The 16,328-nt window shown below is 30.8% G+C and overlaps 1 protein-coding gene across 1 annotated transcript in view; it reads right to left on the bottom strand.

The window, feature by feature from the left end:
* Positions 1-4,522: 4,522 nt before the first annotated feature.
* The window catches only part of LOC114325852 (endothelial lipase-like), a 30,629-nt gene continuing 18,823 nt past the window's right edge, over positions 4,523-16,328 (bottom strand). Inside the window, exons 2-4 of the mRNA XM_028273987.2 lie at positions 10,202-10,651; positions 6,900-7,242; positions 4,523-4,691 (exon numbers count right to left, since the gene is read on the bottom strand). Coding sequence (XP_028129788.1) covers positions 4,634-4,691; positions 6,900-7,242; positions 10,202-10,651 — 851 coding nt within the window. The 3' untranslated portion in view covers positions 4,523-4,633. The remainder of the gene's footprint in view (positions 4,692-6,899; positions 7,243-10,201; positions 10,652-16,328) is intronic.

Below are 16,328 nucleotides of genomic sequence, written 5' to 3'. Positions count from 1 at the left end.
TCTTTTAATACCTTTTTTAATAGGATCCCCAATTCAGCAAACACGACGTGCTTATTCTCAAGTTCATCAAAATAGCTAGTGCAGCTTATCACATTGATTAAACATATTTCAGTGAGCGTGAGTCATTAACGAATATAAACATTATACAAATCAATAATTATTGCTGAATTTAAACAAACATTAATTTTTCTTGGAATTCATTATTTTTTTGCTAACTATTAAGGTTTTATTATCTAAGGTAACTTATCCGGTTTTTTACCGGTTATTACATTAAAAAGAAAAAACCGGTTATAACCGTGACAAAAAAACAACCGGCAAATCCGGTAATTGCGAAGTAAAAAAACCGGTTGTAGGTTATAACCGGTAGGTTTTTCCCATCCCTAGTTTCGATTTAGAGGTGTTCATATAGCTCCACTGAAGACGTCTGGAGAGACAAAAACGTACGTAGGGGATGGCGGATTACCTCTGAACAGAAATGAAACATAAGCTGTTTTTTAATTTATGTTACTTATATTTTGAGTATACGGAATTAATTTTCGTTGATTCCGTGCACGTAATTTTTCCTAGACAAATAGACGGAATGTGACTGCACATTTTAGAGCGCCTTCCGTGTTCTATATTCGTCGTCTTCTTGCCTTATAAATTGTAAGAGGCAGATATTAAGGATGTCACCAGAAAGTGGTTCCAAGGGAATTTTCCGATTTATTGTTTAGATCCGGGACTTCTCTCTGTAATAGATGTCACTATCGCTAGAGCGTCCGATACGCAGAATTATTTTTACAGTTCTGCTTAAATAGTATTCTGTCTAAATCTTGACCCGAAGATTAGCGGCGTGTAATTTGGGTTGCCTTCTTGCCTATATAAACTTGAATCGACGAAATGGGCATTTTCTTTTGAGTTATTTAAAACGCTGAAAAGACCATTTAGTGATAATAAAAACTGATATTTACTGCGGTTGCATGATATTTAATATTAAAATAGTAATGGATGTGGTAGAATGTAGACTCTTTGTATAATTACCAATTGAACAGTGAAGCTGTTAGATCAATTTTCCAATTCAATCATTTCTACTGTTCACAGTGTGTTTGTGTTTGCTTTTGAGTAGGTATTTCATTTTCTTGACAAAGAAAATGTTCGGTGTGGAAAGAATTAATAAGTGCGTGCAATGCGGAAAAGTGTATAAACGTAAACATGATATAAAAAGATACGTAAAAAGTTCGCATCCCGACAAATTTGATGCAATTGCCCTTTTAAAAGCGCTTAAAGGCAATGTCTATAAGTGCACACATTGTGATAAACAATTTAGATATAAGTCAAGTTTAACTTTCATGTCAAAAAAGTGCATACAAATCTATTAGTTTCTGCAGAAACTAAAACATTTCAACATAAATGTTCTCTGTGTAATTATCATGCAACTTTTAAAAAGGACTTTATTAAACATTATGAAACTTCTCATAGCAATTCCTATGCAATACGATACAATCAGTGTCGCGCCAGCACGTTGTAGCGCCTGTGTGCAAAACATTTAATGGCGCCCAAAATGAACAATTATTTATTGTAACAAAAAAAAATAACTAAAAATTCTTACACATGCAACAGTAAAATAAATCAAGTTAAAATATTTAAGTAAAAATATATCTTTGGCCTAACAGCATAAAAACCTAAAGATATAGGTAGGTAGGAAACATGAAATACTTAGCTATTTAATAAAAAATTAACTTTTCGCGTCTTCAGTTTGAAAAATCTGCTTATAATATGGTGAATATCAATTTTGTTTAATACTGACGACTCTATAAAAATCGTAGATAAATTTATCAACTGCCCTTGACTGATGGTCTGATCTCAAGAAATTTTTAAGTTTCAGTTTATAAAAAGATCACTCAGCAGTGGCATCAGATATGGGCAGAGTGAGCAAATTGCGAAGAGCTATTGCTAAATTTGTGTAAACTGCAATAAATTCATTTAAAAATATATTTTAAAATTTTACAAACATTATTTAATTCTTTTAACAAAGGCTGAAGCTGTATAATTTCTTCAATTAAATCGTCTGCCCCTATTAACTCATTTTTTACAAATTTCTTAACAAAAATTTTAATTGTGAGTGTTCTGTACTGTCGTTTAAATTATATAAAAATTTGAAAGGATCAACAGGATTTTCCAATATGGAAAATCTTTTATTTACTGAAATTAATGATTGGTTGAGAACACAATAAAAGAAATTAACTGTGTATGACATTTTAGGATAAAAAATCGGTTCGTCTTTAGGTTCGTAATCGAACTGTTTGCTTTTTTCCGACGCCGAACTGTGTGTCTGGTTGAAAACTGGGCTCCACATCCAGTTTCTCTGCAGTTTCATTTGCTGTAGTAATAACATCATATTAAATTTGCTATCTATCCGAAACTAGAGCAAGAATTGTTTTAAGAGTGTAGGCCCAAAATTTCGCTCCAATGTGTTTTAAATGAATTAATTTTTTTCGAATTCTGAGAAAACTAATAAGAATTTTTAAAAAATTTAAACGCCGAATGGAAGATTACATTATTACCGAGTGCAGAAAGTCCCTTAGAATAACCAAAAAGTTTGAGATATTTGAAATTAAAAATCACACTAATTTTTTTTACTCCTGTAACCTAATAAAATAAACATTATAGAAGTTTTCAGGGACTTTCGGGCCTCGGTAATAATGCAATATTTCATTCTAAGTTTAAATTTTTCAAAAACACCTATTAGTTTTCTCAGAATTTGAAAAAAAAATGAATTTAAAACACATTGGCGCTAAATTTTGAGTCTACGTCCTTAACTCTTGCAAAGCATTTAAGGTAGGCTGCATATTCATTGTTTTTGATTGTAAAACTTTTTTAACGAAGTTAACTTTCATCAGAACTTCATACCATACCTATATGTGGACTGAGAATATGAATGTAAATGTTGATATTTCATCTCCTAAATATCTAGCTTGATATTTTTTTTAAATTAAGATCAAATTTATCCGACTGTGTTATATCACATAAAGCATCATATATTTCTAACAAATTTTTGTGCAATGGCTGTAAAGCATAAATTCTGCTGGACCGGATTTTCCTTGTTTATGCAGATTGTATAAATCAATACGTAATTTACCTACCTTTGAAGTTGAGATATGCAAGGTCGTTAAATGGGTAAAAGTTGTTTTGACCTACGTAAAATTTTTGTAACAACTCTAGTGGCGCCCCTTAATTGCTGGCGCCTGTGTGCGCCGCACACATTGCACACGTGAACGGCGCGGCCCTGGATACAATAGAGTTTTCCAACCATGATGACTTTATTTCTTGGAAGAATAAAATAGAGCTTAAAACAAATGCTAGTTTTATTGCGAAAAAAAAAGGCAGGAATAGTGAACTACATAATATGCCACCGATAATAAACAGGGCCTAGATTCCGTGCACTATAGATATCTACACGTCGTTTTCTATCGATGTCAATTTTCGTAAAAATATTTGAATTGTTAGCTTTATTTGAATTATTTTCTAGTTTTGCTAGGTTATACTCTAATTGATGCTGAAGTGACACTTAGTAAAACAAGAAAATATTTGAATTAAAACTAAAAATTAAAATATATTGACATCGCGCCGATCGCTTTCTATCAATGTCAATATATTTGAATTTTTAGTTTAATTCAAATATTTTCTTGTTTTACTAAGTGTCACTTCAGCATCAATTAGAGTATAACCTAGCAAAACTGGAAAATAATTCAATTAAAGCTAAAAATTCAAATATTTTTACGAAAATTGACATCGATAGAAAGCGACGACGTGTAGTACAGTGCACGGAATCCAGGGCCTAGATTCCGTGCACTGTAGATATCTACAGTCGCTTTCTGTCGATGGCAATTGTCATGAAAATATTTGAATTTTTAGTTTTAATTCAAATATTTTCTTGTTTTACTAAGTGTCACTTCAGCATCAATTAGAGTATAACCTAGCAAAACTAGAAAATAATTCAATTAAAGCTAAAAATTCAAATATTTTCATGAAAATTGACATCGATAGAAAGCGACTGTAGATATCTACAGTGCACGGAATCCAGGCCCAAGCCCAGGCCCGTTTCGCGATTCAAAAGTTTATATAGGCAACACAAATTACACGTCGCTAATATTCGGGTCAGGATCTAGAATCGAGTCTTAAATAGGCAGCTTGGTTTCGTTTCGATTCACAGGTGTTCATGTAGCCACACTGAACACGTCTAGAGAGACAGAAACATGCGTATGGGGATGGTGCATCACGTCTGAACCTAAATGAAACATAAGCTGTTTTTGAATTTTCAATTAGTCTATGTATTAATCTGTTTCTATGTATTTCCAGGACACAAATTACCTACTCCCCAATAAAATTTTCTGCAGGAGTGTGCAAGTGTTTCTTCATTGTTTTTGGTGATACTACCTATCTACGTTGATGTTTATCATTGCCACATATGGTTCTGACATTTGTTTTATTTCCATTTAGTCTATTTTGTTGAGTACTGTGGAAAATATTCTCAACAAAAACAATGGTCTGAGATTTAATTTATTTAGTTACAAAAATACAAAAAAAAAAATAAATAAAAATCTACTGTGTGTTTACTATTAGACATATTTTTTCTGAATAGAGGCACTCGTTTTTATCCCTTTGCATATGGTGGTTTTGCATTAGTATCCAAATAGTAGGAACCTCTCGCCCTAAAAACAATAGTGAGAGCCGGATTATATCTGAAATGTTTCTGTATTAGGAAAAAAATATATAATACAGGTCAAATAGGTAAATTTAAATAAATAGCATCGATTCGACAATAATCGTAACATTTTCGAAGTGGAAATAAGATTTTTAAACATCTATAAACTATTGAATAAGCAGACCATGCGTGATTGATAGAACACCTTTTGATATCACATGAAGAGAAGTATCCATATTACTCAAATGTGGTCTCGAGGTAACCAGTTACAAAAAAAACTCGAAGAGGTACAACAAGGTTATTTATTATTGTTAAAAATCATAAAAGGACGCGTTTCGGCTTTACACAAGCCATCATAAGCTTAAATACAGGACATAGAAAACAACGGACTGACCAGAAAACAGGAAGGAGGAAGAATCAGCTAGTTTACATTATATAGTATAGAGATGCATACACTTCATCATTAATATGTAGCTATTTATAGCATTTTGTTCTTATTGTACTGTAAAATCTTGAAGATTTACGTTTAACCTAAAAGTTCAAAATCGGTTTACGTTAAAAAAATGCATTTTCTCGGCTTCCCATGGAGCAATTTTCTTCATTAGTTTTTGTTCCCAAGTAACTCGAGTAGAGCCATCTAACTAACGTATTATTAAATGTCAAACTTTCTTTTGTTTTGGTATAATAGATTAATTTATTTATAAGAAAAGAAAACTACATATTTTTTCCAGTTGTGGACTGTTTTTTAGATAAGCTTACTACAATTGTAACTTTTAACGTTAAAAACACAAATATTCTCATTTGAAAGCTGTATAATTATTTAAACAATCTTTATTTAAACAAATTTAAAAAAAATTAATAAATTAATTTTTTTATTATAACTATACAAAAGCAACTTTGACATTTAATAATGCGTTAGTTAGATGGCTCTACTCGAGTTACTTGGGAACAAAAAAAGAATGAAGAAAATTGCTCCATAGGAAGCCAAGAAAATGCATTTTTTTAACATATACCAATTTTGAACTTATTTAGATTACATTTACTACAACCTTATTTTTGATTGGAATTTTGCTATTTTTGTCAATTTTCACTCGTAATATCGATAGTTTTGATTATAATAATATATGTTATGAGTAATTTAAAGATATGAAAATTAATGTGGAGAAAGAGGACAAAAATAAAAAGGTAATGGTTCGAAAATTATGATCCTATTGTTTATTCTTTGCCGTAAATGCCGGTCAACTTTGACCGGTTGTATCTCAGGAACCACTCAATACAATTAAACGTTTTTTCTTTCAGAAGAAGCATACTGCTGCTACTCAATACAATTAAACGTTTTTTCTTTCAGAAGAAGCATACTGCTGCTTTTTTTCTAATACCGTTTTCATGATTTAATTTAATTTAATATTTCTCGAGATGTTCTATTTGTTTATACGCCAAAAAATTGTTCACAATTTTAAAATATTCCTGAGGCCGCTTAAATAGTCCAATTTCAATTCTGTAAAGTACATTAGATAGGTACAGTGCCTTTTTATACAAAAATCATAAATATTCTTACGTTTCGTAATTATTGTGGTTATTATAGCGACCGTAAATTTTTAATTAACAATTCAATTGTTGCTAAACTGTTCATTCAATTTACATCGGCTTCTGGAATTGTTGTCTATACGAAAGGAGCTTTTATGTTACAAAGTTATTTAATTATTGATAAACAATTACTTATCTAAAATTTTAGTTGAAAATTAAAGATTTTGTTGGAAAAACCCGCATTTTGCGAGAAAAATTTTCGTCGAAGTAAATCGGGAAAAACACTCTCTGTGCAGAATTTAATTACGGTGAATTTTTATTTGGGTGTTTTTGATGTAAAGTTAAAATCTTTGAAGTTATAGAGCAAATATTAAAAAAAAAGACGATTTTCGGGCGCCATTTTGTTTCTAAAAAAAGTAGAACAGTATCTGCGAGCTTTGCATATACCTATATTATTAATATATACAATCATAAGATTCGATTCCAACAATAAAATTGCCGGTAAATAACTTTTCCCAAAAATGACCTATTCTCCGATAATCTTCCCAGACTATAGACTGATGATAGTGGCGCTAGATAGGCGGGTAGAAATACGGAGAAGGGACCTTTGTTCAGCAGTGGATTTTTGAGCTTGGATAATAAAAAAAAAATTACAGTAAAACATGGGAGCGATAAATAGTTTACTTACTTTCTGTCCAATTGATATTCCCCCATATAAGAAGCCTTATGGCAAAATCCATGAAAGATCAACAAATTAACGCCGCATTTGTTTGCGATAAAATTTCCCGTTACCAATGACTCAGCGTAATAGTCGATGGAGATTAAATGTGAACATGCTTCAACGTCATTAAGACCACATTCTGGTATCTGCACCCATCCACCATTGATATAATAATCGGCATGGCCAGTTGCTACAAAGTTCCCATAAAAAAGTGCATTCGTATGAATAATCTGTACAAACTGACCGCTAGATTTGGATATTGGATTAAATGATTGAAAGGCAGTCAACAGGATTGACGTTGGATCCAAACCTAAAAATAAATAGATCACATGCAGCTGTAAATCTAAAACAATATAAAATCTAACCTTTGTCAAAAGTAAAGAGGTATGACAAATACAAAAAGTCAAACATGATCAGCCAAAATAATGCTTGAAAAAAAGAACCTGGATCTAAACTACATTAATACAATACGTAGACACTACTGAAACCAAAACTCCTCCAAAAAGTTTTATTTAATTTTGGTTTTGTTTTCCATAAGTAGTAATTAAAATAATTAATTAATTAATCAAAATAAGAATATGCTGATCAATCTGATCACAGAGAGAAAATACAGAGCATAACAGTATACGCTCTGAGCTTCGCTGGTGTCGCTCCTGGCGGATTATTAATTCAACTTTCTCCGGTAATTTTTAAATTTATTATTTAATTGTTATCGCTTAATATTTACAACGCAAAAATGTAATTAAATTGTAATCGATTTTTTTAAGATTTTGCTAATCATTTTGACGTTCTATTGATAAAATATGAATTTCTGACTTCGGATAATTTCACAATTATCGTGTAGATGGCGCAGATTAATTTATAATTACATATTACGGAACATTAAAAAAACTTAAATTCAGCATTTGTAAGTATATTTAAGGTAAAAATATATACCACAGCTTTGACCAACTAGTATTTTTTATAATTAACGTTTTTAATTTTAATTTTAAATTAATCACTTTGACATTTATGTCAAATTTCCGGTAAACGTTTACAGACTTGCCACTACTGGCGCTCGCGAATTTGTAAATATCCCGTCTACGTACGAGCTCACAGCGTATATACGCTGTGAGCTCGTACGTAGAGGGGATATTTACAAATTCGCGAACGCCAGTAGTGACAAGTTTGTAAACGTTTACTGGAAATTTGACATAAATATCAAAGTGATTAATTTAAAATTAAAATTAAAAACATTAATTATAAACAATATTAGTTGGCCAAGCTGTGGTATATATTTTTACCTTAAATATACTTACGTTTTAAATACTGAATTTAAGTTTTTTTAATGTTCCGTAATATATAATTATAAATAATCTATTATAATCTTAGCGCCATCTACACAATTATTGTCAAAGTATCCAAAGTAAGAAATTGATATTTTATCAATAGAACGTCAAAATGATTAGAAAAATCTTTAAAAAATCGATTACAATTTAATTACTTTTTTGCGTTGTAAATATTAAGCGATAACAATTAAATAATAAATTTAAAAATTACCGGTAAAAGTTGAATTAGTAACCGCTAGGAGCGACACCATCGAAGCTCAGAGCCAATACGCTCTGAGCTTCGCTGGTGGCGCTCCTAGCGGATTACTGGAATTATCTTTCACCGGTAATTTTTAAATTTATTATTTAATTGTTATCGCTTAACATTTACAACGCAAAAAATTAATTAAATTGTAATCGATTTTTTTAAGATTTTGCTAATCATTTTGACGGTCTATTGATAAAATATGAATTTCTTACTTCGGATACTTTCACAATTATCGTGTAGATGGCGCTAAGATTTTTAGATTAAATTATAATTACATATTACGGAACATTAAAAAAACTTAAATTCAGTATTTAAAACATAAGTATATTTAAGGCAAAACTATATACCACAGCTTTGACCAACTAATATTTTTTTGTAATTAATGTTTTTAATTTTAATTTTACATTAATCACTTTGACATTTATGTCAAATTTCCGGTAAACGTTTACAGACTTGCCACTACTGACGCTCGAGAATTTGTAAATATCCCCTCTACGTACGAGCTCACAGCGGATAGTGTACTATTACACGGCGTGGAAGCTTGGACGTAACAGTCAGCTCGTTATGACGTTTAGAGATCTTTGAGATGTGGCTATTTCGTCGTATGCTGAAAATTTCATGGGCCGGCCGCGTTAGAAATGAAGAGGTTTTAAGGCGTATGAATAGAGAACGTGAACTCACAGAAATTATCAAGAAACGTAAAACATCTGATCTTGGACACATATTTAGATACAACAGGTATAGCTTCCTTCAGCTTATTATATAAGGGAAAATAGAAGGCAGATGCGGGTAGATAAGAAATGACCTGGCTACGCAATATCAAATAATGGATAGGATTAAACTTTCAAGGTTTAATAAGAAAAACTCAAAATCGAGAAGACTTTGCAGAAGTCATCGCCAACCTGCGCTAAGGAGATGATACCTAAAGAAGAAGAATGAATGAGGAAAAATAGCATAACCAAGAAAATTTTAAATTTCCATGATAATGAGATTAATAAATATTATCAATTTGAAACATATGATGAACTCGGGTAACAATTTCTGTCAAAGATGTGATTGGTTTTTTAAGGCATTTATTTTAAAACCAAACATAAAAAAGATAAGAGAATTAGCGTTAATTACTTATTAATTTCGTTTCGTTATCAAAATATTTTTACAATCTACATATGGCACACTCGTAAAGCTCGGGTCAATGACGATATTTAATACATGAATAATGATACTAAACGACGATCGAGTGGATTAGGCGTCAAATTTATTTATTAACGTAAAATAGGTATGTAAGGAGAGAAAATCTCGCTCAACTCACCAGAGGGTAACACATGTAAGGATCTACGCTCAGCTCGCGTAGGGGATGGTGTTGTGAACCGTCCAAATCGCTCAGCTCGCCAAGACGACGAGGTTCGGAAGGTTTAGAAATATGGTTGGAATACGTTTAACTCACGTATTATATCTTGTTGATTATTCTCCGTTCAGCACACAGAAAATAATCGAAAGTATTTATATTCCGCCTTTTAAAATGCAAGAGACAATATAAAAACACGCTTTGCTTAATACATAGGCGTACTGTAGACGATAGGATTATATTATCGTCACAAACAACTATGCAAAAATTTTGCCGTACCGAATTAATGGTTGATCATAATCTTGTACCTATCAGAATTTTAAATAGCTAAATTTATTCTTATATTTACCCACTACTTGGTAAAGTCTTCCTCCTAAATGAGTACCAGCAATCCCAGCCACATGACCACCCAATGAATGCCCGCATAGTGTAGTTCTATTAAGATCAAGGCCACCAGTTTTAGCAAATTTCTCCATCAGATCTCCCAAAAAGTGACCCACCCTTTTCATCTGTAGAATAGAACCGAAATAAAATGAGTTATTCGATGCCAGTGACCAATCCAATACAAACAAGTTAACATCGTGGATTTTTAACACAGCTCTCACAACTTTTTGGACGGTTTTGTTCGAGGTGTAGTAGTCATTCCATCCATGAACGTAGAAAAAAGTATCCTTTTGTGGTGAAAAGCCAGCTCGAACCACATCAGAAGAGTTGGAGATATCAGTTCGAATACCTTCGGAAGGGTTAGCTTGGTTGTAAAAGAAATGCGTTAGATCTGATTCAGTAACGAAAGATGATCCTGCAAAATAATGCCAAATGTAAATATTATAAATTTTTATATTATTATATTATTAGTACACAAGAATTGAGAAGCAGAGTGAGTGCATTTAGATTTTCACTTCGGAGAAAATCAAACAAGAAAAAACTTTTTGTAGTTTCATCAAGAAATGTTTAATAAACAACATATCAAAAAGTTCTACTCGAGAAGTGGGTGCTTCATCTTTTATTAAACAAATGAACAGCGAAGTTAAATGTTTTTTTAAATAACTCCGAAAATATAATTTTTAGAAAAAAACTGACTTGACCATTGAAAAATTCAGAAAATTTTACAAAAAAAACCTTATATTAAGATTTTTCTAAAATTAAATCTCTAGCTTCTGTAATTTTTTATTTATAACGCTAAAGTCACCCTTCTCACACACATTGGCGCACTGTAAACTAGCGTTGGAAGAAGTGCACGGTTGAGTTTTTTTAATGTAATTCTTTAACTAATGGATCAAAAGAAATTTTACAAATTGGACATGAAAGAAGACGAAATAAGCTATCTTATGGTTGTAATAAAAAGAAATAAAATGTATGGACATAAGTACGGTGTGGGCGGAAAATGAGCCTTACATGGATTTTGTTTAAAAATGATTTAAAAATGTGTAACTAATACAATTTTATTTATAAAACTCTCAAATTTGCACAACTTACCTCTCAATCATCTTACTAAACGATGTTTCATTCAAAAAAAATCTCAAAAATTTAATTCAAATAATACGATGTCTCAAAAAATGTAATTTTTGAAAACTTCGTAGTTTTACAGAATTCCCACCAATCTAAGACGGTATTACTCAAGTTTAAATAAATATACTACAATTTTTTTGCTATTTTTTTAAAGCTTGGGATGTAATCTTTAAAAAACACTGAATTATTTTAGTTTAAAAATGAAATGAACAATTTCTTTTTGAGAAAACTAAGAAAGATAACAAAAATGTAATACAAAAACCGAAAATTACCAGCCGAAAAAATGTATATACAGAGTGATCAAAACTTTTTTCTGTAGAATTTACCTAAAATACATTTAATAATAAGCTTTACCAATAAAAAATGTTCAACAAAAAAATTTTTTTTAGCTCTTATACAGTATGTCTGCGTAACTAGGAACCTATTGATAACTTTTTTAATATCAGTTTTACGAAAAAAAGTTATTCTTTATAAAATACTCTGCATCATATATAACATAAGATACAACCATCAAATATCAAATTTCGTTAATTTTATACGGGCTATGTCAAAAAATAAGAATTTCACTCAAGAGTAAAGTACCTTTATATTTCACAATATCGAAAATTCTTATAAACGAAAGTGGTTTGGAATTAAAAACTATGTTCCAATATGTAATCATATCCTTCTAATCGAAAATTTGTTTTTTTTAAATATTCTTTCTAATACATTTAAATTTTTAATATTATTGTGAAAATTATTTGTTTATCTTTTTTTTTTAGAATGAAATTCCATATTGGTTTGATTGGATTCTACTTGTTTTTCATTTAAATATCCGCCATTTTCGATCCGCCATTTTAAAATTTAAATTTTTAATCTTTAATTCAGATTCAACAACCTGTTAAAAATAAAGACAATAAATGTTTTAGAAAAATGTTCTTTTTTATGTTTTTTTTTAGAAAATCCGCATTTTGGATCCACCATTTTATAGTTTATAATGTTAACATTTAAGTTAGGTTTATCAAAGCTCTCAAAAATAAATATATGTAGAAATAAATACATTTTGTAACGAAATTATGATTTTACAACCATTTTTTAAGTTATCCGCCATTTTTGATCTGCCATTTTATAATTTAAATTATCAAAATTTGATTCAGGTTCAGCAACCTCTCAAAAATATCCACATATATGTAAACAAACACGTTTTATAAAAAAAATTCGGATTTTACAACTACTTTTTAAGGATTTTTAGGAAAAAATCCGCCATTTTGAATCCACCATTTTGAATTTGTAAATTGTAATGTCAGATTCGGGTTCAGCATAATCAAAAATATAATAAAAACATTTTTTATCAAAATAAAATGTTGAATTGACCCATATTCTTAACATTATTTATACAAAACAATTGTTATTGTTTAAACAATTAATAAACAATTAGCGGCGAAATTTGTGAGTAGAACGTTTTACTTTAACATATTTATACAGTAACAAAAAAGTTTTAGAAAAATATAACCTTGTTTGATTTTTTCCGAAACGTTGTATCTTTTCGTTCTAATTGCACTCCCCTATTCCATTTTTCCTCAATCAGTATTTCCAATATTTTTAATATATGTCCTTATTTGATTACTAATTTTATTGTGTATCTTATAATAAATATACACATTTCTGGTCTATGATTTTCCATGTTAAAATTGGCTATAGGACTTCGGCAAAAGCCTTGCCTAAATGCACGTAACATCTCATACATCACAAAGACTGTTTCGTTCAAGACAAATTCAAGACTGTTTCATTCATAATCATCAGAGTAGATGGCACTGTTGTAGTTGCTCGGTTAAAGTGTGAAGTTCAAATACACATTCGTTTAAATTTCTCTTAATGAATTCGGATTCTACACAGACCTCTGATGAGCTAGGGCATATCGAAACATGTAAGATCATATTGATTCCGATTCATATACAGAGACTTAAACGAACTGTACAGCACCCTTTTATTTGTTTTGTAATCAAAGCGTTGGCAAGGCTATTAAAAGGATATCCATAGTATTATGTAACACAAACCTAAAATTGGCATTAAGGATCCGCCGACTTCGTTGCTACATGTTCTCGGTTTTACTTTATGGTGTCAAGTAAATCTTAAACTGTGAAGAAAATTGATCAAAATCGCTTTGAGGCTTTCGAAATGTGGTGCTATAAAAGAATTTTAAAAGTTCCGTAGGAGAAGATTCGAAATTCAACAATACCAGAACATTTGAGCAAGACTACTGAGATTTTAAAAATCATTAAGAATAGACAGCGGGGATATCGAGTATCGAGGACATGCAATGACAGTTCCGAAATAAGGGTGGATACTAGTTATTTATGTATCAAGGGCGTAAAATAGGCGTTTATGGACCGCGACGTGAAAGTAAGAGCCCGAGCCGATAGGCGAGGGCTATTAACACGTAAGGTCCATAATCGCTGTTTACGCCCGAGATACATACAAATTTTTATGCTCGACTGTTTTAATGATCATTTATTAATAAAGATACAAAATTCCTTGCACGATCGTCTTAGTGATTATTTCTTAATGCTTCTTTTTCTTTCCATCTTTTGCGAGCATTTTATTATAAATACCGTTTCAAATTTGTATGAATTTTATAGCCCAATCTATTAAAATTCATCCTGTATAACAATTCACCGAATCATTTGTATTGGCTAGTTAATAAAAAATGTCATATTGAAAGAAATATGTGTAAGAAATAATAATATGATAGAACAGTAATCTCTATAACTATGTTCGCGTTACCCTAGCAACAAAGTAAATAAGTCAAGAATAGTAAGTCGCCATTATTTATCGTATTGAAAGTTTCATAACACATTTTTTAATAGGGCACATTTTTCAATGAGGTTATTTGGCTCCGAATTCCATCCTACTACATCGATTTACTTGATATTTTCACAATAAGTAGAGAATAGTTCAAGAATCAAAGTCTACCCTACGTCGATGTGCGCTTTTATCTTAGGGGTGGTTCCCACCCCTTCTCGTGGGTGTAAAATTTTTCGGTTAAAATAACCACGGAAGTGCCTAGACCTAATTCTAAGCAAAAAGTGTTCAATAATTTTCTTTTGAAAACTCAATAATTTTTGAGTTATTCGTGGTTGAAAATTGGCCGTTTTTATTGAAAAATGACACCTTTTCGGGCGGTTTTTTGCGAATACCTTAAAATCTATGCATCTAACGAAAACCACTATATAAAACTTTTTTGTAGCTTATAAAAAAAAACAAAGAGATTCGTTCCTTCGTTTATCTTCTAGTTATATTACAAAAAGAGATATGGTAGGTGAGAAGAATTTGTTTTTGTGGTGCATGCTGAAATCGGTGTATTCAACTTGAAAGAAAAGAGAAACGGTCGATTTTAGTTGTATAATTCTACCAATACCTTTTGTAGCGATTAAAAAGACCTTTAGAACGAGCCACATTAAATGTAGATTACATTCAAAGTAAGCGAGATATGCTGCAAATAAATTGATGACTAATGGAATAAAAAAAAAATGAGAAGTACATTTAACCCCTCATCCATCAGAATTTAAATGCATCGTTTTCCTTCTATAATACTTTTTACTATAGTGTTATTTCTATGCTCAAAAAGTTGGACTGGTGTAAAATGAATAGTTTTTGAGGAAAATAATATCAAATTATAGAGCGCATTTTTAAATTTTCTTAAGAATCTTCCTCTTTCTCCATGTAACTCGAAAATGATAAGATATACGAAACAAAGGTACCACACAAAAATGTATGATTTTGTTGAGTTAAAGCTTTGTTTTATGTTTCATTATTGTATCTCTTATCATTTTCAAGTTACATGTAGAAAAAGAAGATTTTTAAGGAAATTTAAAAATGCGCTCTATAAATTGATCTTACTTTTCTTTTTCAAAAACCATTCATTTTAAACCCGTCCAACTTTTTGAACCTTTCTATAATACTAAAATAAAAGGTATTGTAGAAGTAAAATGATGCATTAAAATTCTGGTGGATGAGAGGTTAAATACAGTTATCATTCTTTCTTAAAATACATTCATCATCAATTCCTTTGCAGCATATCTCGCTTAGTTTGAATGAAGTGTACCTTTAATATTGCTCATTTTAAAGATCTTTTTAAGCACTACAAAAGGTGTTGGTAACATTATACACCTAAAATCGACCATTTGTGTGTTATTTCAAGTTAATATACAACAATATCAAACAAACTATTTTCACCTGCCATATCTCTTTTTATATTATAACTAGAAGATTTATGAAGGAGCTAGTCTCTTTGGTTTTTTATAAGATACAAAAATGTTTTATATAGTTTTTTTAGTTATATGCATAGTTTTTAAGATATTTGCAAAAAACCGTTCGAAAAGGTGTTATGTTTCAATGAAAATTGCCAATTTTCAACCACGAATAACTCAAAAAATATTAAGTTTTCGAAAAAACATTATAGAACAATTTTTACTTACAATTAAGTTCTTTATTCTTCTCCGTGGTTATTTCAACCAAGAAATTTTCTACCTCCGAGAAGGGGTGGGAACCACCCCCAAGATAAAAGCACACATCAACATAGGGTAGACTTTAAATTAGGAGATAAGTAGAGGCTATTCCCGAAATTTCATTAAAATCCATGCAGTAGGATAGAATTCGAAGATAATATCCTATTTTTGCTCCCATTGACTGGCGTATAAGAAGTTCTTTTATAATGGAAACTAGTGACGATGAAACATTTTCTGGAATACCACCGGAAATTTTTAAAGCAGCAGAACATGCAATAGCTATTTGTGTAACAAGGGAGGAAAGTGCTACTTTTCCTCCCGAGAATGAAGTTTACTGCCCGACGCGTAGCGGAGGGCAGTAATCATTCAAGGGAGGAAAAGGCACTTTACTCCCATGCTATACATATGGTTTTTCCACCTTCCTCAAATAACAAGTCATTTTTTCATTTTTACTTAATTTATTTATGTAACTAACCAACA

The sequence above is a fragment of the Diabrotica virgifera genome, chromosome 3, assembly GCF_917563875.1.
Source record: "Diabrotica virgifera virgifera chromosome 3, PGI_DIABVI_V3a".
Classification (NCBI taxonomy): domain Eukaryota; kingdom Metazoa; phylum Arthropoda; class Insecta; order Coleoptera; family Chrysomelidae; genus Diabrotica; species Diabrotica virgifera.
The sequence above is the reverse complement of the archived record's forward strand: the minus strand, read 5'-3'. Positions and strand labels throughout refer to the sequence as shown.